The sequence below is a fragment of the Falco punctatus genome (assembly GCF_963210335.1).
Source record: "Falco punctatus genome assembly, chromosome: 5".
In the NCBI taxonomy this organism is placed as follows: Eukaryota; Metazoa; Chordata; class Aves; order Falconiformes; family Falconidae; genus Falco; species Falco punctatus.
Genome location: NC_137584.1, coordinates 52,974,189 through 52,999,205, shown reverse-complemented (window position 1 = coordinate 52,999,205; position 25,017 = coordinate 52,974,189). Strand labels below are relative to the sequence as shown.

Sequence of the window (25,017 nt, the reverse complement as noted above, 5' to 3'; positions counted from 1 at the left end):
GACCCCACCTGGAGTGCTGCGTCCAGCTCTGGGGACCCCAGTGTAAGGAGGACATGGACCTGCTGGAGGCAGTCCAGAGGAAGGCTGCAAAGATGATCAGAGGGCTGTAGCCCCTCTCCTATGAAGACAGGCTGAGAGAGTTGGTGTTGTTCAGCCTGGAGAAGAGAAGGCTCTGGGGGGACCTTATAGCAGCCTGCCCGTGCCTAAAGGGGGGCTACAGGAAAGCTGGGGAGGGACCTTTCACAAGGACATGTATGTAGGGATAGGACAAGGGGGAACGGCTTTAAGCTGAAAAAGGGAGGTTTAGATTAGCTATAAGGAAGAAGTTCTTCACTGTGAGGCTGGTGAGGCTCTCAAAGGGGTTTCCCAAAGAAGCTGTGGGTGCCCCATCCCTGGAAGTGTTCAAGGCCAGGCTGAAGGGGCTTTGAGCAACCTGGTCTAGTGGAAAGTGTCCCTGCCTATGGTGGGGGGTTGGAACTAGATGTTCTTCAAGGTCCCTTTCCAACCCAAACCGTTCCGTGATTCTATGAACTCTTACTGAATGGTTGCTTCCGGTATGCGCACTTGCAACCTTTCCCTAGCTTCTAGATCAATTCAACACAGACTATTTGCTTGAATTTTCTGTTGCTTATCCCCGTGTGTAGCTTCCTTCATGTCTTCTCTCTATCGAGACCTGATAGTGATCCCTGTTCATTGTTGTTCTACGTGCATTTGTATGATTTGTGATTTTCATTGTGTGCTTTATAAGGAGTTATGACTTGAGATTTGAACTGCTTCTCCTCCTCCATGCATGCACTGTATTTTATTCATAATGGACAAGCTATTAATTTATAGTCAAATTAAGTACCATTCTGGTCATTAACCTTTGCTTACGTTCTTAATGATATATTTGTTGTCTAGCCAGATGATACTTTCTTTGGCTTTGTCCAATGAACTTAAGCATTTTTAAAGTAGCTTTTACATGTCAAGGAAAAAAAGCCATCTACTTTCCAAAAGTGTTTGAAATAGTTGCTATGGTCTGATCTAGGAATTGCAAGACATTCCTGTGGAACTGTTCAAGCTTTGAACAGAATCCATAGACAGAGAATAGGTACATGCAGGCAAGCTGCTGCTTGTACAGTATCCTGGTAAGGGGAGGCAGCATGTGGGAGAGGGATGTGGCCATAAGGATTGGGTCCCAGGTCATGAAGGTAAGTAGTATTTAGATAAAACAGAAAACATGAATATTGATCATTTACGATTCTCTTTTACTGTGGTTGTATGTGTTTGGATAGTAATTATACTACAAATGGGTAGCTAGCTGTCTAAATAGCTGTTTGTGTCAACATAGTCTGGGAGACAAACTTGTTTTCTCGAGCCCTCCATGTGCCTGCACCTCCTTGTGTAAGTAGATTAGTTCACATAAAACAGGTTTCTCTTATTTCTTCAAAGCACCTGGAGCTCTGGGATGTATCCAGTGCAAGAAAGGGCCTGGCCTCTGTTATTCTGTATTGCATTTGGAGATGGTGAGGGGCAATACAGCAATACACACACACAATACCAGATAATATAGAGACAGTGGTAATACCAGTGCAAGTACCCATGAAACCAGTCTTATGCTCTGTGTTACACTGTCTTTGTGATCCAGCTTCCCTGAACCTGTACCACCTTCTTCCTAAAGCTGTGGGGTATCACCAGCATGTTGTGCCATGCCAGAGGCAGATAGAACTGAGCAGAGGTGCCTGCCTTGTAGCATCAGTCTGTTGATCCCATGAAATGCTGCTGTACTGACGGTATCATGAGTTTTCTTATGGCATCAGTATCACTAACATTAAAATTTTAAGAAAGCTGTAATTTCTTACTAGTTGGAGGGAGGTCATAGCCAAACTGTATGCACTTAGCTGCATCCCCTGAAAACAACTGAAATCTAGTTCTAAATTCTTCCATCTTTATGGAAAAAATTTTGATCATCTGTCAAATTTCAATTTGCAGGTTTATTCTGCTTGTGCAGTTTACAGATATGCTCAGCTTTTGCAGTATACTGCATTAGCTATGCCAGCACAGCAAGGAGGGGAGTGGACAGGAGAGGGGCTGCTGAGGATGGCTTAACCAGTAGAGCCAAATATAAATGCAGATGTCTTTAGTGATGCTGTTTTGCTGTGTATTTTGCCGTTAATTTAAATTAATTGTACACCCTCAACAGGCCCAGAAATGTTGACTTTCACATAAAAGTGGTCACATCTTGCGGAAGTGTACAGAAAAACAGAGACTTCCTTTGCTTTTTTTCTTTTGATCACTTGCTGTTACCTTTTACACCTAATTGCCAAGGAACTGATAGGTTCCACCCAGCTGTTGTGGCTATCACACTGCTGTAATTATATCTCTCTCTGTACTTCATTTTAGTGTCTCCTTATGGTCCTTCTCCAGGATGCTACTAAAGTTACACAGTTAGTGATCCTTTGAGATCCTACTGACTTAATTTCAGAGTGGATTATTGCATGGAAAGATCAAAGTTAACCAGCTGCAAATGTTAAACCAATTTGAATTCCTTTGCAGAATTGGAGGAGGGAAGGAGGTGACATTTCTTCCTGGTGCTTATTGTATCTTTCCCAAACTGTTAAAATTAAACTTTCATTGTGTAAGTCAAAACTAATTCATGACTAATGGTCACTTTCTGCCAATATCAGAGGAAGTCTCATACTAAGCTGTTTGGGAAGGTTGCTGTCAGACATCACAATTCTGTAAAAGCTGCAAGTGTACAGAATGGAAAATGCACTTCAATTTTGATTCTGAAGTACTGGGAAGAGGTGGGAGGCAGCAGTTTCTTACTCAAGAAATGCATTGCTTGTGCTTTGTATTTGATTGTGGCCTACAAAATACTTCCTACTTTAGTGAGCCTCATCTTTTAGTCAATGTAGTGAATTTTGTTTATTTTCTGCACAATCAATAAATCTGTTTGAGAATTCCCAGTGAATTGCACTAGTAAAACTCAATGGAAGACAACAGGATTTTGCAGCTGTTACTGAAAACATTATTTGGTTTATGATTATCTGTGATTATATCCCAAAAGGAAATAACTTAGACTAACTCTGAGTTAAGGATGAATTTGACAATTGAATAGAGTCATTAGAAAACAGTTTCACTGCATGTACATTGCCTGCATTTGGGGTCACCAAGGTCAGTATCAGCACAGAAAGGCATTTTGCAGTTCCAATGTATCTTCTACAGAGCTTATGATTTACTTTACTGATTAAAAACAGTTCTTGAAAGGCTGGGGAGATGTCTTTCCCCTTTTTATAAAGTACAGAGGAATTGCTGTAAATTTTGTGGAGATTCCAAGGATTTCTCTCTAACCTGCAACTTGTATCTCAATTTCCTTTGCATCTTACTGATGAAATCCATACTCATAGAAATACGTAGCATGACTACCAAGTTGTCTTCCTGTTGCTCATGTCAGAGCAACAAAATAAATTCTGGGACAGCTTCATGTTCTTTAGATCAGTTCTTTGTGAGATATCTTTGCAATCTGAAGAATAATGCCCCTTGAGTCTTTTATCTTTTCTCTCCTTAAGAAACACATTTTTTAAGCAGTATTTGGAACATCTGTTTCTGATAACTGTAGTTTGAACCTAGATGTTAGTAAGAACTTCTGGTCCAGGGTTTGTTTTTACTGGAAATAATAAAACCAATGTGTGTTTTTTCAAAAGTAAATTTAAAAATGGTGTTATCGCACATTGAAAATAGAAAAGTGGTTATTTACAAACTGTCATCACTTTCACTCTCTTGTAAAGGTAGTCATTGTGTGCAGTTCAACCCCACAACTGTTGACCAAACAAAAGGCCATACAAGTGGTTTGGATAGGTATTCAATGCATTTAAAACTCGTATGTGATCCATTATGCGCTTAACTAATCAGTTTTAATGATCACCTGTGAAAGTAATTTGATGAGTAGCAAACCTAATAGCTTGCTTTATCTCCACTTAATCTCCAGCCCACACACAAAGAATGCTCGGGACCCCTCAAAAATACCTAAGAATGATATAGATATACCATTAAATTCTGTATGAAATGACACAGAAGATAAGAAACTACAAGAGGAAGGGAAACACCAACATTAACGGGGAGAAGAACTGAATACTTTTCCTGTTGTCTCTTCTACAGAAAAAAATACAGGTCTTAATTAGTTTTATTTGAAAGTGGGATGGGGTGGAGGAGAGTAGGTCACTCTCAGACACGTTTTGCGTATTATCCAGTGATTTATTATGAGCACTCTGGAAGGTGAATGGCACCAAGATACTTCTGGAACTACTAATCTAGAGAGGGCTGTATTTTCTGATTAATCCCCTTCATAAAGGAACTACTGAACTCAAAGTTTTTAGTTATTCTTTTGAATGTGTTTAATCTTGGTTAGGGCTTGGGGGGTTATTACACCTTCAAATATTGAAAAAAAAAAGTTAGCTGTTGACTTGGGAGCTTTCTCTTGCTTTCTTCTGAACAGTAAAGAGGCAGAATGTCATGCAGGTAATTGTACTAGACCGAACAGATTGCCCGTGGGTGCTGGCAAAGCCTCAGTCTATAGCAAAGCAAGATGATTGTGATGAATAAGAAACAGAGGGCCTGTCAGAGGAGTAAATCAGTTAGTGAGTCAATGGAAATGGCTTTGATAAATGGATGGATATCAATACTAAATCAATTGGTGGGAAACATTGTTATACTCTGAGACAAGGATAAACACTTCAGTAAAATACAGGATAGCTGTTTCATTTGAGTTAAAATAGGAATTTCTAGTCAAGCAATCAGCTTTCTGTGGTGACTGCATTTTTTTGTTTGCTTGCTCTTTGGCTTTACTTGAAAGGAAGTACAGTAATCTCCATTTTATGTGCTTCAAATAGACTTGCTTAAATCTCTACTGGCAGATAACTTGGCATGATATTTATTCTGCAGTGATAACAGTACAGTACCCTTAGCATATATACTAGTACTGTAACTTTGCTACTACAATAAAAGCATTAGAGACAAGTAGTAAATATAATTTTGTTAGACTGCCTCTGTCCCATGTAGCTTTAGGTATACTTAAAATCACCAGGTTTAGTATGCTTTTCCTATTTACATTATTTCTTGATGTGATTTACCAGTCAGCATGAGGTAGAATTTTCCTGGTTTACAGTTAAGTTCTAGTTATTCTCCTTTTCCCTGCAATTTCTGATACTTGAAAGTTGTTATAGTAGAATTTTATTCTATAGTTAGAAGAACAATTTAGTATTCATAAATGATAATGGAAAATGCATGGCATATGGGTGTCCAAAATATTCATTAGTATAAAGATATTATAATTTATATAGTTCTTTGCAGCTGAAATAAACTGTCTTCTACTCTGTTTGCACTGTCAGCTTAAAAAGAAGAAAAAAGGTTTAAATCATGTACGCTCTTAATACTGAAACCAGTGAGATTTGTTTCAATCTGAGAGTAAAAATTGGCCCCAAGACAGTGGACATTTTCATAGAAAGACAAAGCTCCATGCCTTCATGTTCCTAATGGCGAGGACTCTTATCAAGTATGTTCCTAATGGCGAGGACTCTTATCAAGTATGCAAGTAATATGCGAGTCTGTTTTCACTTTTCCCTTGTCCTTCATCCTTCCACAGGATTGTCTTTGCCTGTTAGTAATGTCATTTTATTAATCAAAACAAAAACTTTAGGAACTTGTGGCTTTTTTTATGCCGTATTTATTTATTGTGGTGTGCTGGATCAGCCCTCATCCCAGTGGAATTCCTGCTGCTATTTTAATATTTAAATTAAGTAGCATTCTGTTTCTCTAAAAAAATATATGGCTAAAGTGCTTTAAAGTGGATATTTAAAATGGTCATATGTCACATGAGAACTGATATTTCTAGATGCTTTTAAAACGCTTATTTTCAATATCCTATGTTCCCCTTTTATGGGGAAAGGCATACAATGGTCTTAAGACCACTGTATAGGACAGGTCGTAACAAAAAAGGCAAAATGAAAGGAGAAGACATTTTGCAAACTGATGCAGTAGCTGCATGAACAGGCACTTCTCTTTCTGCCAGAGTTCATTTTAGTCATTTGTATCTGGGGCAGTGATAATCTATGAGATACTGCAAAGGGGCAGGTAGCAGCTGTCCATCAGCTAATGCCGGCTGCTGTGCTGTTCACTTACAGTCGTCCCCTTTCTCTTACAGTCTTGGCTGTATTTTGGAGAAAGTACTACAGAGAAATGGAAATGTTACTGCATTTTGTAATGCTGTTCTGTGCTGCGGTGTCCCCATTTCCCATACATATCTGTTTGCGGTTCTCTGCATGTGTGTTCTCATCAAGGTTTCTGGTATCAGTGTTCCATTATAGACTTCCTGCCGCACAGGAGAACTTGATAAACTGTTATTTGCTGTAGCTTTTAGTTTCCTTTTGTTTGCTGGTTATGTTGTCATCTTTCATGTACCATCATTAAGTCAATGAGTTGGGCAAATTACTGCAAGTGATCCTTTTCAAACTCCCTTTTAATATCCCCTGTTTATTTTTAGTGTTGCTAGATTAAACAGTTCTGTAACTATATTTGTTCAGAGGCTACTTCAAGGATGCTAATTACATTGATAACAGGTGGGAATTCCCATGGGATTTTTTTCTGAATGTTATCTCTGTTTCTTGTGGTTTTATGAAAGTGGAAAGTGTTGCCTGTAGAAATACAAATACTGATCCAGAGCTGTAGAGAGTATTAAAAAAACTGTGCTTTTATGTGATTGCCAGTTTCTACACAGTGTTTAGTGGAGAACTCAGATTTTCTTTTTGGTATGATTTGGGGAACTGCAATGCAGCAGAACATTATATTACACAAAGGTCTATTATGTTGTATGAATAGGCAGACACGTTGTCAAGAGATTTTTTGATCCATTTAGATGTATATGGAAAGCACTTCAAATAACTAAGTAGAAGCAGCTAAGGAAGCAATAAAAATGAATAATAGTGCAGTATAGTAAACACAAAATGGGCTAATTATAGCCTGAAATCAAATATTGAAGTTGGATTTCCAAATTTTTAGTGTGCAGCTGTTCGTTCTGGCTCTAGAAGAAAACAGGAATTGCAGTCTGCAGCAGAAGGAAGCTTGTTGTGCAGAGGATCCAATACTGTATCCTTTGTGATCCCAACTGGAAAGGACATAAAGATAATGCAAGATGGATTCAGCCAGATTTACTGGCATATGTTTGTGGGGCTCATCAGCTTTTTCTCTTTAGCTCTCCTCTTTCTTCTTCCCTTTGCCTTAGTTCTTGTCTCCCACAATATTTTGTGAATGTATATTACAGGTCATCTACTTGAGTAATTGTCAGTGTGGTTAACCCTTTCACTGTGTTACAGACTCTAAAGTGCATTATCAGATGCTTTTCAAACCTAAAGGTTTCTGTAGCTGCCTTCTGTGAAATCTTATTTGTGAAAATCTTTTAATACTGTAGAATTAGGTTAACCTTCTGGTTTTGTGATTTTTAGGTTCAAGCCTGCATTTAGAATAGAACTTGGGACTTGCAATTCAAAAAAGTTTCAGTTATATTGGAATCAGCTGCTGGGTTTATAAGGTGCCACTGACAGAAGTGGCATCACTTCTTACCAGACTGTTGGGGTCTAGGGACTGCTTGAAGCAACACCACTACCCCCGATTCTCAACGCTCAGCAAATAGACAGTCTCTCTTCTCAACAAAAGACAATACAGTCATCTCACAGCTTATCTGTGTGAAACTGAAGTTCTGGCTTAATTCTTCAAGAAACTTCTCCATCATTTTGGTCAATTTCTTTTTCCATTCCTCAGCTCTCCATTAGGAAAAGGTGTATAAGAATTTCCCATACCTGGAAATATAAGAAAGTTGTTCAGATTTGGTCATTAAGTGTTTAACTATCGTCATAAAGGGTCCTGAGACCCTGCAAAGAGAAGAAACACCACAAGGTCTGGACTTTTGTGTGTCCTTCATTTCATTCTCAGTTATATTCTTGAGACTATTTGGACCAATCACTTGAGGCCCAAAGGTTCCCCGCTTTCCTCATGGAGAGTATGAAAAATAGGAGATTCTTAATTTTTATGCATCTCAGTAAAGTTAAGACAAAGCTTTAAAAACCAAACCCAATTGCATTATTATATAATTTTGAAGAATTGTAAATCAGCATTAACTCCACAATATGCATTAATTTCTTGTAAGTTCCTTCTGGTTTTGTGGAGATGACACATATAAAGGATCTAAATAGATTTTGTTTGCTTTGTAGGTGGTGGACTGTGCTTGGGATGAACTAGTCAAGATCTATACTCCATCGTGTCTGGCAGTTCCTGTCTAGAGAAAAAGTGGATTGGACCCACCAGGAACCTTTCTGTCTTCCCCCATGACCAGACTTGTGCTGAATTGTCAACTGTGTCACTAATCGTAGTGTCTCTGTTTAGGTAAAACTCTGTCTGAACAGAATGTTATGCACTTAAGCACGTGGAGACTTTAGGGCTTGGTTTACTGTACCAGTAAAACGTTCAACAGCTACTGAATGGCTGAAGAGTTACCATAGCAGATACAAGCTGGTGTCTTTAGAGCAGGATCACCAACACAGTTTTGTGATCTGTCTGGCTAATGAGAGCAGAAGCCTGAATCCTCTTGATCCTTACAAAGAATAAAAGTAACTGGCAGTGTATTTTGAGATAATGTCGCTGTAGAAAAGAAGAGGAAAAAAGCATCTTTTCACTGTAAAGTACTGTAAAGTCAACTGAGGTTTGTACCACTTGGATGCATTTATATTTATATGTTTTGCTGTGGCTCACTTTGCATTATGTTCTTGTGCAATATGACGAATACTCTTGATAGACAGTAAATGTCATACTTTATAGCCAGCTGATTCATTTGACCATTTTGATTGCCACTTCACAAAGATAATAAAGATTAGTTTAATATGTTTTTTCAGTTAGATGTCCTTGAGTAAAACAGTTGATGAAGTCATGTAGAAAGATAGTCTGATATTAGAGAAAACGCTTAGGAAAAAATGAAATACAGACAACACCAATTGCGTCACAATCCTCAGGATTTAGAGATCAGGCAACCAGCTCTCCTATTGGACTTGTCTTCTGTTTTCACTTAGAAAGTTTTTCCAAGAGGTAGAAGAGGAATGTGGCCATATATTCAGTGTTTCTGGAGCTCTGACAGCCTGGCCAAAGTGAAAGCTGATGTCCAGACCAGTTGAACCTACATACGTGCAGAGTAACTGCATGGTATAAGCATAGCAAGCAGATCCAGCGTGGGCAAGCTATTGCACTTAGAAGAATAAGCCAAACATGTTATGGGTATGTTGAGTACTTTGACTCCTCAGCCCACATGCTGGTATTTTTATCTGAGTTTTTCTGGGGCAAGTAGAGATGTTCAGGTTTTATGCCTCTCCAGTCTCCTTTGAATACTCTTTCGGGATCCAGCTGCGTGAGGCTTCTCGGTTTCCTGCTAGCTTTTTGGGTTTGGGGTTGGGGTTTTTTATTTGCGTGTTTTGTTTTCTTTTTTTTATTTTACCTTAAAGCTGTCTCCCTTCTGCTGTTACCCCATATCAACAAGCTTTACCATCAAAAGACTGCAGGTCAGGTCTTTGCAGATCTCTGGTCAGGCTTTCATAGTCTTCTGTTAATGAATTGCTGTACATTTCTGGGCTGTACCACTCGTATATCAAGCAACAGCAGACACTGCCAGATCTACTGGATGCTTTGAAGAAGTGAAAGAATTCAGAAGAGCTAAGACCTGCAAGTTGCGAGGAAAGACTGATTGTGCTGTTTTGGAGCATGTAGCCACAGGGAGATGAGCATGTATTGATTTGGTGTTAGGGCAAGACTAAGAAACCCTCTTCTGCAACATGAGAATCTGGAACCTGGTAGGATCTAAGATTTTTCTGGGTCACTGCAAACTGACTCCAGAATGCCATCTTCTCAAGCTGAATGAAAAAGTAGGGGTTTGGGGTTTTTTTGATTTTTGTTTTTTTGTGACAGTGTGCTGCACCAAATTCCATATATTTACTGTGCTTTAATTATGTGTGCTGAGGAATGATGCAACGATAAAGCTGTGCTGCATACAGCTTTCAGCAATGTGGACCATAAAATCTAATTTTAGGCATTAAAATTGATTATTTCAGCTTTAATAGTTACTCCACCCTTCTGCTTTATCTCTTTTTTTCTGCTTAGATTGCCACTTACTTGTCTGAGTGAGTGGAACATTTTGGTGGGAGTATGTATTTTATATGCATGTTTCCGGGGGGAGGGATTGAGGGAGAAGGACATTCTAAATGCTGCCATAGCCTATCAATGGAAGGTCAAATGTAGAAAACCTAGCACAGCAGGGGCAGGAATTCTGACCACACACACTCAACATGTGGATTAAACCTTTTCTAAACTACCTTCTCTCCCCTCATATCCTGATTAGCGTCAGTGCTGAGGGTTGCTGTGTCTGGATTTAATTCTCTTGAAAAACAAGTGGACCCAGAAGATGCGCAGAGTAAATAAAAATTGTGGCCTTTAATCTTCCTGCTTGATCTTTGAATGGAGGGAACGTGCTGTAACATTTCTGCATTGTAACAGAAAAAGTTGTTGCTGATTCTTAATTCTCAGGGAATGGTTGCTATAGTTGTTGTAAAGAAATACTTTTTATTTTATGACCATAATACTAGCTTCTCTTTTTTTTCAATTTACTGAAACAGATCTTTAACAACAACAGTCTTAAATATGTAAAGTGTTCTCCTTTTAAACTTGCTTCTGTGGAAGATTTTGTTTTACGGGAGCTCATAGGTTTCTCCTTGGTTCAGGAAATATATTGATTACTCATGTTCTGAAGGAGTGGATTTGCAATTCTACAGTGCTATTAAATTAATTGCACACAGTATCTTTGGCTACACTCTTTTGTTCACTTCCCAAATTAAGAAACATTGGTCAAAAAGTAAATGCAGTGAAAGATACTGAGAGTATCTTTTAAGAAAAGAGTATCATTATCATCATCATGGTTTATGTCTTGTATGAATACTGGGAAACAGTCACATTTTTCCTTTGTACTTTTAGAGACTATACGCAACTTTGCCTAGCTGTATGTCAGCATTTTGATAAAGGAAAGCTATTTTAAATAGTTGTGTCTGCTTGTGCAGACTACGTGTCAGTGATGAACTGCCAAGTGCAGTGCTGGCCTCAGATTTTGCTGCATAGGCGTGGGTGTACTAAGCCTTTCAGTAGTACTGCTCAGTTTTGAATGTGCTCAAGGTCATGTGATGGGGAATGGATGTAACTGCACAATGCTTCCCCTATATACTTCATAGTTGCATTAGGCCCTGATTAAAGCAAACTGTCCATTAAACATTTTATATAGATCTTTACCATTTTCATCCAAGAAACCATTTTAAAAAATTATGTGCTTAGGAATTTGACATCGATTTGCTCCACACACTGGTTTGTTTTGTTTTTTTTTTTCTCATACCCATGTTATTATTCGTAGGTGAAATGCAGAACTGAGCATAATTTGTATCGGAGGATTAAAGTTAAAGCATCATAATCATCTCATTACTGTAAGGAACCACAGAGCTATCCATTACTACGATCTATGCCCCACTGCTAGGTCAAAATTTTTTAACAATCAACTTGTGAACTGAGCACTGTCTCTGGGCAAAAGAACAGCAGGTGTGAGGGAAGCTCCTTCACTGCAGTGTTAGCTCAAATGGTGTCTCTCTGTTGCTTTTTCCAACTCCTTCCTGGTGAAGTGCAGGAGAACTCTTCTGAGTGTGGAATGGTGGAGAGGCAGTGGGAGACTAGTACTGGGCCTGGCCTGAATCAATGTTGAGAAGGGGGTGGTTTGGCAAGGGGCAGCACCTTCCCCTCCTCCTCCCCTTGCTTTGTATGGGCAAAATTAGGAGTACCATGAGAAATGTTGCAAGAGAAGCTGGCCTTGCAACACAGGTGAGTTCCAAGAGATAGGATATGGCACCTGGGACACACGCTCAAGTTCCCAAATTCAGTGTTAGTGCAGCCTCACGTTGTGAGTGCTGCGTGCAGTTCTGGGCCCCACAATTTAAGAAGGATGTGAAGGTCCTTGAATGCGTCCAGAAGAGGACAACAAAGCTGGTGAAGGGGCTGTGAGGAATGCCCTACGAGGAGCGGCTAAGGAGTTGGGGCTTGTCTATTTTGGAGAAAAGGAGGCTGAGGGGCGACCTTATTGCTCTCTACAGCTTCCTGAGGAGGGGACATGGAGAAGGAGGTCCTGAGCTCTTCTACCTGGGATCTGGTGCTAGGACATGTGGGAATGGTTCAAAGCTGCACCAGGGGAGGTTTAGACTGAACACTAGGAAGCATTTCTTTACCAAGAGGATGGTCAGACACTGGAACAGGCTTCCTAGAGAGGTGGTCGATGCCCCAGGCCTGTCAGCATTTAAGAGGCATTTGGACAATGGCCTTAATAACATGCTTCAATTGTTGTCAGGCAGTTGGACTAGATGATCATTGGAGGTCCTTTCCAACTGAACTGTTCTACTTTATTCGATTTTTTTATCCTTCTGATACACTTATTTTTCTGTTTCAATCAGGGCACTATTTAGCCCCCAAAGCAGGCTTGCAGCCTGATCCTCTGCAATGTTAGAGACTCACTTCTCTAGTGATAATTTCACTGGTGAGGGGACAAGACTGTTTCTTCCGGAGGTTATGCTTAGGTGGAGTCCCAATTACTGCAGTATTTCCAGAAAGCATGATTAGATTTTTTTTCCATCTGCACTTGTCAGAAGAACCTTTTCTTTCTCCCATGTGCAAGCACTGTCACAGTGATCCGCCCGTTCCTTTAAATTGTGCTGTGTGTGGGCTTGGGATGAGTCCAACTGGAGGCTGGTGTAGATGCATTGGCACAGTTCTTCAGTGCATTTTGAAGCCAGACTTGATCTCCAGTAAGTTTGAATGAGCGTATCAGCCTTTGTATGCCTTAATATTTCAAGCCACTTAACTGTGAGTTTACATTTTATGCTGCAGTGCAGCTGCTGAAGTGGGTGAGGGCCCCTGAGGGGGAGTGCCCCATGACACCAGGGAGGTGGCCACAGGTGGCATCTCATTTTGCCTAAAAACTTCTGGGTTTCAGTGCATGCTTTCTTCCCACCCTGAGTTAGCAAAGATTAAACTTCAAAGTAGCCTGATTGCATCTGTGGCTTTTGTGACTGAGGTAACCTGAGAAATTCAGATAGGTGTTACTCTCACCTTTTAAAAGGAGGCATACTCACAGTCCTGGGTTTTTTTGTTTTCCAGTGGTTTAATGGTAATCAGTGGATTACCAATCAATAAAAATGTAAGTACTTGAATATTATTAAAACTAAAGATTTGCATGTAAAAAGAAGATGAAAATACAACTGCCTTGGTAAGAACCAGAGAAAGAACAAAATGGAAAATCAACTGTCGTGGAAAATAACTAAGTAACACTTAAAAGGGAAAAAGGCAGTTTAAAATGGTAAGTATGAGGAGAATCTTCCCATAGATTCTGTAAAGATGAAAAAGAGGTGAAGGAGGAAAAGAGAGGCTGCAGTTTTGAGCCAGGTGAGGAGAATCCTCCCGTAGATTCTGTAAAGATGAGAAAGAGATGAAGGAGGAAAAGGGCAGCTGCAGTTTTGAGTCAGGTGAGTATTACTGTGGTCCTTATGAAGTCAGTCTTGTTCCTCCATTAATGTCAGGGTCTGTAATGGGAATGGGGAAAGGAAGGAAGGTGAGAAAATACCAGGCAAGTGAGAACAGTAGCTTTACAAAAAAATGAATAAATTGAAGATGGAAAAATAAAAGGCAGGCAAGCTGGAGACAGCCCCTGGTGGGAAAGAATATTTATCAGGGAACACAATGTCAAAAAGTAGAAGGGAGGACTACTGTGTCTGCACCAGTGACAGGCAGACCTGTGGGTTTGCTGCCACTCCTCCATATTAGCGTGGTCATTCCGTGCACACTTGCTTGCCTGGCAGCCCTAACACCTGCACTGCTCTGGCTGAGAGCTGTGGGTGTGAGCACCTTCCTGCAAGTGCTGCAGGTCTCACCCAAACACTGAGCTGTACCAGAGTTTCCAGGGTAGTGACCAGGGAGAAGTATAGCTGGCTTTGGAAGCTGGATGTGTCTATGACATCTATGAACTGAACTAAGAGCGAGATGTAATATTTTTCTGCACAAATCGCACAGAAAATGCTTGTGCCTTTTTGATACTGCTGACACGCATGCTGTGCTTGTGCTAAATTCCGTATAAGCCCACCAGAACTGGCAATCCTTGTCAGGATCTGGTCCACTCTTTTTATGGTAAGTCTTCCAAAAACAAGCTCTGGGTGCCGAGCATGCCATTTTCCCCCAAGCTGGTTCTTTCTAACGCTGTTACTGTGGAGCAGGAGGAGGCTGGTTTTGTTTAAAATAATGATTTCGCCAATCTCCTATTGATGGTGGAAGGTAGTCTTACTGAGAGTGACCTGACGTGTATGATGTTAGGAGAAGGCTCAAGATTATAAGGCAGCTCTGAATAAAAGTGTAGTTTTTCATTCCCTGATGTTGTCTGGCACTGCAGGAGGCTGGCAGAGGGCTGGTTGTCCAAGAGAGCGGCTTTGGCTTTTCCTCGGAGTGGAGGTGGTCCACCCCAGTCTCCTGTCGAAACCTACGCCCGGCAAGTGGAGGGAAGGGATGAGCTTATTTAAACTTCACCAGGCTTTAAAACGTCAGTTTCGAAGGCGCTGGGTGATTACCAATTTTCAGTGACTTTTCAAGGAGAGTCCCCCTGCTAGAAACAGGCTCTCCCCGCTTTCTGAGCGGTGGTTCCCGTCTCCCCGCCGTTCCCCGCACAGAAGGGGCTCCCCTTGGCGAGCGGGCGGGCGAGCCGGGGGCGGCGGGGGGACCCGGCACCCCAGCGCGGCGAGGCCGGGGGGCGGCAGGAGGGGTGCCGCCGGGGGGCTCGGCGGGTGCTTTCCCCTGGGAGGCCGTGCGCTTCTGGGGAGGGAAAAGCGGCCCTGCCTGCTTGTGCAGGCGTGGGGGGTCGCAGTGACCGCCGCTCCGGGAGACGCGGGGGTCCTGCCGGTCTCCCACGTGATTTCGGGCCGGCCGCGCTCCGGTGCTGCGGGGCGCCGCGCTTGTCCGTCCCTCGGGCTGGAAGTGCCGCCGCCCGCCCCGCCTGCGCCCGGTCGTGCTTGCGAGGGCTTGGGGGCGGCGAGGGGACCTTCCCAGCTCCGCCGAGCCGGGGCGCGCTCCGGGGGACACCGCGGGGGCAAGCGGGGGTGACACCGGGGGCGAGGGCGGAGGGATGAGGGGGGACACCCATAGCGGCGGCGGAGATGCACCGGGGATAGTGGGGGGACACGCCGGGGGCGGCGGCGGGGAGGGGACAGGAGGGGCGGGGAGGAGGGGGGACTCGTCGGGGGCGGCGGCCGCCCTGCCGGGAGCGCGTCCTGCCTCCGCCCGCCCCCTGCCTCCGCCCGTCCCCGTCCCCCCTCGCCGCCGCCGCCGCCGCCGCGGCGGGTGGCCGGGCGGGCGGCAGTGCCGCGGGCCCCGGCGGCGGGGCCGTGCGCCGAGAGGATGGGCCGGTGGCGGGGCCGGGCGCGGGGCGTCGCGGTGGCCGTGGCGCACGGGCTGTGCTCGGGCTCGCTGAACATCCTGCTGAAGTTCCTGCTGGCCCGCTACCACTTCGCCTTCCTGACGCTGCTGCAGTGCCTGAGCAGCGCGGCGGCGGCGCTGGGGCTGGAGGCGCTGCGGCGGCGGGGGCTGGCGGCGCTGCCGCCCTTCGGGCCCCGCCTGGCGCGCCCCTTCGCCGCCGTGGCTGCCCTGGCCACGCTGCAGTCCACCCTCACGCTCTGGTCGCTGCGCGGCCTCAGCCTCCCCATGTACGTCGTCTTCAAGCGCTGCCTGCCCCTCGTCACCCTCCTCACCGGCGCCCTGGTGCTCCGCGACGGCATGCCCTCGCCCGGCGTCCTCGTCGCCGTCCTCATCACCACCTGCGGCGCCGCGCTGGCCGGTGAGTGCGACCGCACAGGAGCGACAGGACAGGACCGGACGGGGCGGACGGCCACGCCGCGGCGCGCCCCGACGGCGGCGCCGCCTCTGCACCGGCAGCCTCCGCCGCTCCGGCTGGGCTTCGGGACGGGACGGGACGGGGCGGGCAGCGGCACCCCGGGGGGAAGGAGCCGGGGATACGGGACCAGGCAGCCCGGGGGGGCAGCTGCCGCCCCACTGGGGCAGGCTCAGGCTTGACGGGGTGGTTGCGGCCCCGCTGCGGCGGTACAACCTTACGGAGATAGATGCATCCTTATGGGGGTCGGTGCGAACCTATGGGAGTAGGTGCAAGCTTAGTGCAACCCTACCAGGGAAGGTGCAACCCGATGGAGGGAGGTGTGGTCCTACGGGAGGTGGGTGCAACCTTACAGGGGTAGATGTAATATTCCGGGGGCAACTTCTGCCCTGTGGGGGGCAACTGCAGCCCTGCTGGGCTAAGTGCAACCTTACAGGGATAGGTGCACGCTCAGGGGCCAGCTGCAGCCCTGTGCGGCCAGGGGCCCTACCTGTGCTGATTTCCAGCCAAGATGTATGTGGAGTGGGAGGCAAAGCTGGCTCTGTGTGGCCCAGCTACACTCCTGGGTTGGGGGCTGCCCCAGGGAATGGAGCGCGCACACACACACACACACACACACGGCGAGTGGTTTAACCCGCAGAGAAACCTGACAGGGGTCTCAGCAAGGAGGCTGGTGCTGCGGGACACCCCATGGCTTGGCTTTGCTGGGAGGAGCAGGAGGGCAGAAGGAGGGCGGGGGGGCTGACATGCGTCCGTGCTGGCAAGACAGTGCCCAGGGTTGCTGTGTGTATGTGCCGTTTCTGCTGCAAATCTCCTATAGTGGCTTTGCAAAGGGGAGAATGCAGTCTGATTTTGCCTGTGGGATTTAGGGGGAGAGTGAAAGACATTCAGAAAGTTTGCAGCATGCAGAAGAGGTAACTGTGTCCACCCTTGGGACAAGTGTGACAAATCCTTTGAGTTATGGAAACTGCACTGCTGCCTGTTTCCTAAATATCCCCCAGTCCAAAACAGTGCACTCTTTCTGTCTCGCATGCAGAAACCGTGTTTGTGTCTTTCTGTGACTCTCCCAACAGGAGCTGGTGACCTGACTGGGGATGCTATGGGCTATGTGACAGGCGTGCTGGCCGTGCTGATACACGCTGCCTACCTGGTGCTCATTCAGAAGACCAGTGTAGATAGTGAATATGGACCCCTGACAGCACAGTATGCCATCGCTGTTTCAGCCACTCCTTTTCTCATCATTTGCTCCTTTGCCAGCATGGATTCCATCAATGTCTGGTCTTTCCCAGGGTGGAAGGACCCTGCCATGGTATGCATCTTTATTGCTTGCGTCCTGATTAGCTGTGCCATGAACTTTACCACCCTTCACTGCACTTACATTAACTCAGCTGTGACCACCAGCTTCGTAGGGGTGGTGAAGAGCATAGCAACCATCACGGTGGGCATGGTGGCATTCAATGATGTGGAGCCCACAAAGTTATTTATAGCTGGTGTTGTGGTCAACACCTTGGGGTCTGTCATTTACTGTGTGGCCAAGTACATTGAGACCAGGCGGCAGAGCAATTATGAGGACCTGGAGAAAGAAGCTAGAGAAGAGGAGGGGGAAAGGCAGGCTGGGGACCAAGCACTATTTGCGATGGAGGCAATTTCCCAGGAGAAGGGGACTGAGGAAGCAGCAGTGGAAAGATCAGCCATGGGGGACAGCCAGAGTGGAGAGAAAGAGAAGGATGGCACTGAGAAACCTGCCAAGGGACCGGCGGTCCAGGGAGAAGCCACCGGCACACAAGAAGTGAACAGGAGCTTGCTGAAGGATGCCTATCTTGGAGTATGGAGGTTGGTGAGGGGTGCTAATTATATAAAGAAGGATTATTTGATAGAAAATGAAGAACTACCAAACCCTTAAAAAAGCAGGTTTGAAAACCTATTGCTTGAGGACAGACACCTGGTTCTCTGTACAGGGGGAAAGGCAGAGCATACATTTCCACATCAGTACTGATGGATAAATCCACATCATGTAGGATGACTTTACCTCATTGTCAAAAAGCAGAAGGTCAGAGTTTGCTCATGCTTTGAGCTTGCTTTCAGCTGCTTTCAGTACATCAATTTAGACCCACCACAGTTAAACGTGCTGAGTCCTCTGCTGTGGACACAGAGAGGGTTGGGTAATGGGAAGTCATGGGGTGCTTGAGCAGCAGCCTGGGCTACAGGGGACATCAGTACCACTGAGCTGGTCGGCAGTGCCAGTGGCACAGCATTGGCCTTGTAGCTTAGCTCGTGTCTGGAGCCTTGTGACTTTAACACCATTGGGAGGCTCTGTTGATGTGCTTCCATTTCTCTATCTGTCCAGTTTAGGTACTCTGTAGAAATATATGCCTACAATATATAAGATCCTCTTAACTGTACTTCTATGTGCTCCTCTGTGTCAATAGAATTGCAACAGAGCTAGAGGTTGTGCCACTTCAATTATATTGGTGTAAAATCACCCTCTTAACTGAAGAACTGAAACTCTCCCTGATTCGGCGGCCAGGCTGCGCCTTGGACCTGGTTTACATTGGGTGGTTTGTGTCTTCAGTAGAATTACTTTTGTCTTGTGCTGGTGTACCTGAAAGCAGAATCAGATCTGAACTTCTGAGAAACTTTGGTTAGCAAAAGGTTGTTTTTCTATGAGCTTTAACCACATGTGGCATTGGGAATATTAGCTCGACCCAAATAAAAGAGTTGGGAAAGGTTGGTATTGTATTGATTTGATTTGAGAGGGCTGTAAAAAATTAGGGATACAGTCTGTGCCTTGTGCTATCCCCTCCTTGTACCCTAAAGCTGGGTGAATCAGAGCCTGAACTGGAACATAGGCATCCTCTCCATCTCCCTCTCTAAGGAGTACAGGCTGATAGCAGAACTGGGGACTCCATCTCTCTGGGATTCCCAGGGGTGCTTTTTCAGGACAGTTTTGCTGTATCCTGGTGATGTGCTGGGACACAGTTTTGTGTGTATCAGCCCCCACTGTCCCTGCGCTGTGGTGTCCAGTGGAAGAAAATGTGGGCAGGCAGGCAGGAGCTGCAATGTGCTCCTGGCACATCCCGCAGCTGAGCACTCGTGGGCCAGGGTGCTTGGTGTACTCGGCAGCGAGACGTCCTGGCTTTGGTGGAAGCTGCTCCCCTGTGCCCAGACCATCCCCGCTCGGGTGCTCCTGTGGGAAGCAGGAAGCAGGTGCTCCAGCAAAGCCTCTACTGGGTGTGCTAATGTTTTGTACCACATACATTTAACGGCAAACACTGGGGAAACAGATGTTTGAGTATTTCTTAGCCTGGGGATACCCTTCCGGTAGGTGCGAGTCTTTGGGTCAAGCCTTTGATCAGAACTAGGCAGAGGAGAGATTTGACTCTGAGTCTTCCTCAGGTGCCCGAGCCATCAGGACATCTTGACCACAGGCTGAAGCAAGCTGTTATCATCTCCCGAAAAAATGAACCAAGTGTTTTTTTGTTGTTATTGTTATTGCTATTGTTGTTGTAATTATTATTAATTTATTAAGCCACTGAACTGAAAATCAATTATTCCCACAGCCCTAATTAATCAGTGCCTAGCCCAATACTTTCTCAAGCCAAGGCAGCATTAGCCTCACAGCGCGTTCAGCACTGAAATCTGAAATGAGCAATTTAGCCAGCAGGGAATATCTGCAAAACTGATCTCTGGGGGAGCTTTAGATTCTTGTCAATAAATGCAGGCAGAAACATGGGTGCGACAGTATGTTTTCTGAGTGAGTGCGTAAGTTGGGTGACCTGTTATCACCCCATGAGTTTTGAAAGAGATGGCTATAAAGACATTCAGGCTAAAAGCCTGTAGCTGCTGAGCTGGGGGATGGGGCATGGAGATTTGTACATCACACATTATGTATAGCTAGTGTTTAAGAGTCGAGAGATACTGGCTATATGCCAAAACACGTTTACTTTCTGTTCAAGCTCCATATGGCACCTTTTCCAATAAAAGCACTATTTATTGTTTATAGGCTAATGTAATAGGGGTTTTGTTAGTTTTTCAAATGCATCCTAGACTAAAGAAGTTTGTGCCTATGACTTATAGTTCCAGTATTACTGAACTCATTACAATATTGAACTGCATTGTAATCATACAGATGGCTGAAGAGAAACTCACATTTCTGGTCTGTCCTCACTGTGCTCAGTGTTTTCTGTCCACAAGAAATGCGGATCTTTTTACCACCTGGATGCCAGTCTTAGATCTCGTAGTGTACACTTGCTATAGAAAGCTCTCCCCCTGGACTCTTGTTGCAGGACTTTTTCCTGGGGGAGTTCAATGTTTTGCCACTTAACTGTTGTTGAAGTATTAGTAGAAACTTGCGGAAATTCCAACAGCTTTGACTGTTAAAAAAGCTGCTGTTACGATGTTGTACATTTGCATGTATAGTTGAAATGTGATTATATTGTATTCTGTTTATACCTGTAAATTCCCTAAATTAAAATGGGAATTTGGCAAATGCAGTCCAATTTTTCAGTAGCAGAGACTGTCACACAATAAAATAAAAATACTGCCTCAAGCTGAGGTATTTTAATAGGATCAGCCGAAGACTGAAGAATGAGATGTGGGAATAAAATGCACTGCTTTCCAAAAGCCTTCTGGTTTTCTTATTGTTGCTACCCCAGGATGCTCATTTTTGGTTCATTTATGGTTATTCTTGAGCCTTTATATCACCCAAATTTCCTTAACGTGTGTCTGCACACTATAAATACTGTCATAGACAGAGAGACTGAGGACGGACAAAGGAACACAGGAATCTGCTGTGGCTGAGTCCTCTGTACAGCTTGAAGTTTCTGTGGTTCTCAGCAATGATTTCTTTGGTTACGTATTTAAGATGTTTTAGTGTCACTAGCCTAACTGCTGTAACTTTAAATAAAAATAAGATGATGCTTGTTATTAATAGTTAGATTATAAGATCATTCCATTATTAGAGGACTTAATATTGATTTTATTTTACAATGTTAGGAATTTGTATTACCAGCTATGTCACGTGGCAACCCTAAGAGCTGACTTGAGCATCACTTTTTACCTGTTTGCTTCGGATGAAAGGTGTGTGATGCACCTGTGGCTGAAACTGGGATGCGCCAGACACCGGGGCTGGCGGTTATTGCAGAATTCATCTTAGAGTTCCACACAAATGTGCCCGCAGGACAGTTTAGAGAAAGAAACTGTCTGTGTTCCAGGATAATGAATGAACCTAATGCACAATGACTGCTTTGAGAATAAACATTAATTTCAGTGTCAGCACATCATCCAGTAACACCTGCTCTAGCACTACTGCATACGCACGCACATGCACGCACACACGAGTATGCATGCAACAGGAAGACAAAAGCCAGAGTGTCTGTCTTTTCTAAGATACATTATTTTCTCAAAGAAAATAAAGAGAGGCCAGATTATTTGGAGGCAGAGACAGTTAAAATCTTTAAGGATAATTTAAAAATTTGCATACATCACTGACAAACTGATCTTGCATTTGCCATCACTTCCAGAGGGAAAGTGGACAGCAACCTACAAAAAAGCAGGTGACAGTGAAAGAGATTTTACAGTTTATTAAGCAACACTTTACAGCCCTGTGTATGTCTGGGGATAGTTTATCACCAGTGCTTAACAGCCTCACGTAATTTGATTACATCTGTTTGCTCCAGGCAAAGGCTTCAGTAGGCAGAAAGGTGCAAAGCCCTTCAGCTCTCCTCTCTAAATTAAGATTTGAACGTTTTGCTGCTTGTCATGGTTAAGGTTAACACCACAGATTCCTGTCCCCTTGCCCTCTCTACCTGTGTTCCATACAATTTCACGTATCACTTTGAGGTTTCTTTTGTGGGTTTTTAACGCGCAGCTGCTAAGTGCAGTGCAGGCAATCAACTCTGCTTCTCAATTAGCTGCTATATTCATGCTTCGGTAGGTTATTGGAGGTCATCAGGAGGCTTTTCACTTCAGCATGGCTCCTGTCGGGAATTGGTGAGCATGCACATGCCCTCCTCTCTCTTCCCTTGTTCCTGATGTATTTCCCAAATCTTGTTTCCAGTGTCCAGCCTGAAAACCTCTGCCAGTGGCGGAGGACTTGCCACAGAGGCTTCTGCTGTATTTTTTTTTTCCTTCTTTTTTTCTAGAAGGGCAGGGAGGGGATGGACTGGCAGGATCCTGTGTGCCCAGATTGCTTCTTGTACTTTTGTGCGCTTTTCTGCACACCAGCTCCCTGCTTACCAACTCCCTATATAGTTCAGCCATGGCTGCGTACCAGCTTCTTGTGGAGTGGGGCCAGGGCTGCGTACCAGCATCCTGCGGAGCTGGGCTGTGTGCAGGACGGATAGGCACGAGGGCGCTCGCTCTGCCAGCCCACCGGTACCCACACCTCCTGGTCGGGCACACCAGTGTGGGTATTTATTATATGCATAAAACCAGAAGGAGATTTTTTCACAGTAAAGAGCATTTTGAGTAATAGAGCTATAAACCTGAAAAGGGGTTGCCATCATTGTTGCTGTTGAGCCAGGCTCATTTTTATTTTTAGGTTTAATGCTAAGCATTGTGTTTGCATAGAGAGAGACTGCCTGAGATGAAAGCTGGGGTTAGAGAGCATGAAAACACTTGTCGAAAGGTACACGGGATTGGGATTAGAATGAATGGGAAAAAAATGAGAGTTGCAAATTAGGATGGATGGGGAAAATGGGAGACTTTGCAGAAAAGGAAAATGTTCTTACATGGAAAGAAATAGTCACAGCATCAGAAACCCAGGGCCAAACAGTGCAATGAGTCTGCAGAGAATGCACCTGAACCTGGGGCCCTGGAAGAGCGATACACATGAAGGAGAGAGACAGAGTGAACAACCTGGCTGGGGGGAAGACGCATGGACCTGCTCTTTGTCATCCCGTGATCTTTTCTCACTGGACAGATTGCTCTGGGCACATTAATTGTGTTGATAAGTTTGTCCTTTATCAAATAAAAACAATGTCAGTTCTGTTCTCAGAATTACACCTGGTTTTTATTAGGTGCCATTGATTTTGTTCCTGACAAAACAAGGCAGATTTCAACAATTTTTTAACAGAATTCAGGATTTCTTTAAAAAAGAGTGGTGACTGGTAAGGTCACAGACTATTTCTTAACTGACACAGGGGCCAAATGAGAGAGTATAAAGAGCTGGAACTGGTCATGATAGTAAACCAGTCAGGTTTACTGGCTGCTGTAAATACTGAGTATCATCATTAAATAAAAAACAGCTACAGGGCACTGTGTATATCACCATTTATGCCTGTGTATTGAATTGGCTTAATTCAGTGAATTTTCGGTCTTCAAAGTATCTCTGTAAATCTGTCCCTATGGTCTGTCCCATTCCAAACCATGTATTTTCCTTTCTGGTTGTCACAGCACTAGCTGACCTGGGCTGTGAAGGGGAGAGATGTTCCCTCTGTCCGTGCACCTTCTTGAGTAAGTGAACATTCAGTGGCACAGAAAAGGTCCAGCAACATGTTATTACAAACGTAAGAAAAGAAAAGCAACTAAATATGTCCTTATCACAGTTTTACAGGAAAAAAATTGCATTTCCTCAAGCATAGCAGCTGACAGGCCACTAGGTCTGAATATTCATTGAACACCACAAGGCAGATGCACATACAATACACCACAACTGACACTGCACAGTCACACAATTTTGGCCCTGGGATTTACAATATTTTCTGAAACAGAAGAGACTGGAATGCATTTGCTTGGCATCTTGGAAGAAATGGCTTAACTTAGGAAAGTTGAGGTGCAGGTCTCTGTGAAGAGCTCCTCTCCAAAGAAGCATCTCTGCCAAGCTAGCAGCACATTTCAGGATTCCTGAGGCAGGGTTGGACTTTCAAAATTGCTCAACTGTTTTGGTTTTTTGTTTGGTTTTTGGGTTTTTTTTATTAATAACAGTTAAGCATTAGAAGAATGTAATATCTGTAATATCTGGTCATATCCTGGTGTGCTTTTTCAGTGCTGAACTCTTCTGAACCACTGGAATGTTGCAGTGGCTTGATCAAACCAAGGCTAATCATGCTGCATCCAGCTCTCTCATCCAACATGACCAGAGCAGGGTTTTTTTTGTGTTTGGAGGATCTATTTAACAGTGATTAAATATACTTCTATACACATAAAGCTCTTTTATAGAATCAGCTGCTCCAAGTATTCAACACTGCAGTTCAAGAAAGATACTAAGCAATAGCTAGCTACTGAAAAGCATCTTGGTTTCATGTGTATGTATCGCACAAAAGTTGTTTGCTCTGGTTTAGCATGTTTTCCTTTAACACACGGAAGATGAAAATGACAGCCAGAACCAGCTTTTCAACAGAAGATTTTACAGTAGGAGTTCTGGTTATTTGCTATCAAAGCTTTAGACTTTCCTCAGTTTTATTTACTTCAGTGCCTTTCCTCAAAACTTGCAAATTTTGGTCTTGACTGAGCTTTGGTGTTGGTTTGGCACCATTCTTTTTTTATTCTCTTTCTGCAGACTTCACCTTTGCCTGTCCCCTGTGGCGAGTCAGGTAGGGCACAGCCTGGGCCTGGGCCTGGCACGTACCCTGTGAGTCCTCGTCAGGGGAATCAAAGCGGCAGCCAGCAGACGGAAAGCATCAAATCCCACTCTCCTGGACAAAGGCAAGGACACACTGTTCTGTGATTGAGCTTCATTTATACTGATTTATACTCATAGTGAACAAGCACAGTGAGCAAGACCTTCAGAGCCAAGGAGGCTTCACTGCATCCCCGCATTCAAAGCATGGGTTCAAAGTGGAGATTATTTCTTGGTGGAGCTCCTCTTGGTGCTATGTATAAGTCCAACTTGCTGGCACGGAAATTGGTGAACTTTGAAGACTCGGGCTGCTGTGTGAACGCAGATTCCCGGGTGGCAAAGTAGAGCAGTCACTGCAACACCTTCCCGGCTGCTGTCACCCATGCTCTCATTCAGTAGTCCTTGCCTTCGTACCAAAATGTTTAAGAATATGTCT

At 44.4% G+C, this 25,017-nt stretch overlaps 2 protein-coding genes across 5 annotated transcripts in view; both read left to right on the top strand.

The window, feature by feature from the left end:
- Positions 1 to 10,867, top strand: part of PEX7 (peroxisomal biogenesis factor 7) — a 54,354-nt gene extending 43,487 nt beyond the window's left edge. For 3 of the 4 annotated variants that reach the window (XM_080390187.1, XM_080390185.1, XM_080390184.1), the window contains one exon: positions 7,036 to 8,237. In XM_080390187.1, the coding sequence (XP_080246313.1) occupies positions 7,036 to 7,284 (249 nt within the window). In that variant the 3' untranslated portion in view covers positions 7,285 to 8,237. The other variant, XM_080390186.1, reaches the window with a different exon arrangement.
- A 95-nt stretch (positions 10,868 to 10,962) lies between these two features.
- SLC35D3 (solute carrier family 35 member D3) lies at positions 10,963 to 24,138 on the top strand. Its single transcript, XM_080390182.1, has 2 exons — positions 10,963 to 15,967; positions 17,095 to 24,138. Exons 1-2 carry the CDS (start codon positions 15,532 to 15,534, stop codon positions 17,922 to 17,924), a joined length of 1,266 nt encoding a protein of 421 aa, XP_080246308.1. The 5' UTR covers positions 10,963 to 15,531; the 3' UTR covers positions 17,925 to 24,138.
- Positions 24,139 to 25,017: the final 879 nt, after the last annotated feature.

Excerpts from the sequence above, each read along its gene's own strand:
- SLC35D3 (XM_080390182.1), top strand. The coding sequence starts at position 15,532 with ATGGGCCGGTGGCGGGGCCGGGCGCGGGGCGTCGCGGTGGCCGTGGCG. Across the intron at positions 15,968-17,094 it reads CTGCGGCGCCGCGCTGGCCG|GAGCTGGTGACCTGACTGGG; the intron begins GTGAGTGCGACC and ends CTCTCCCAACAG.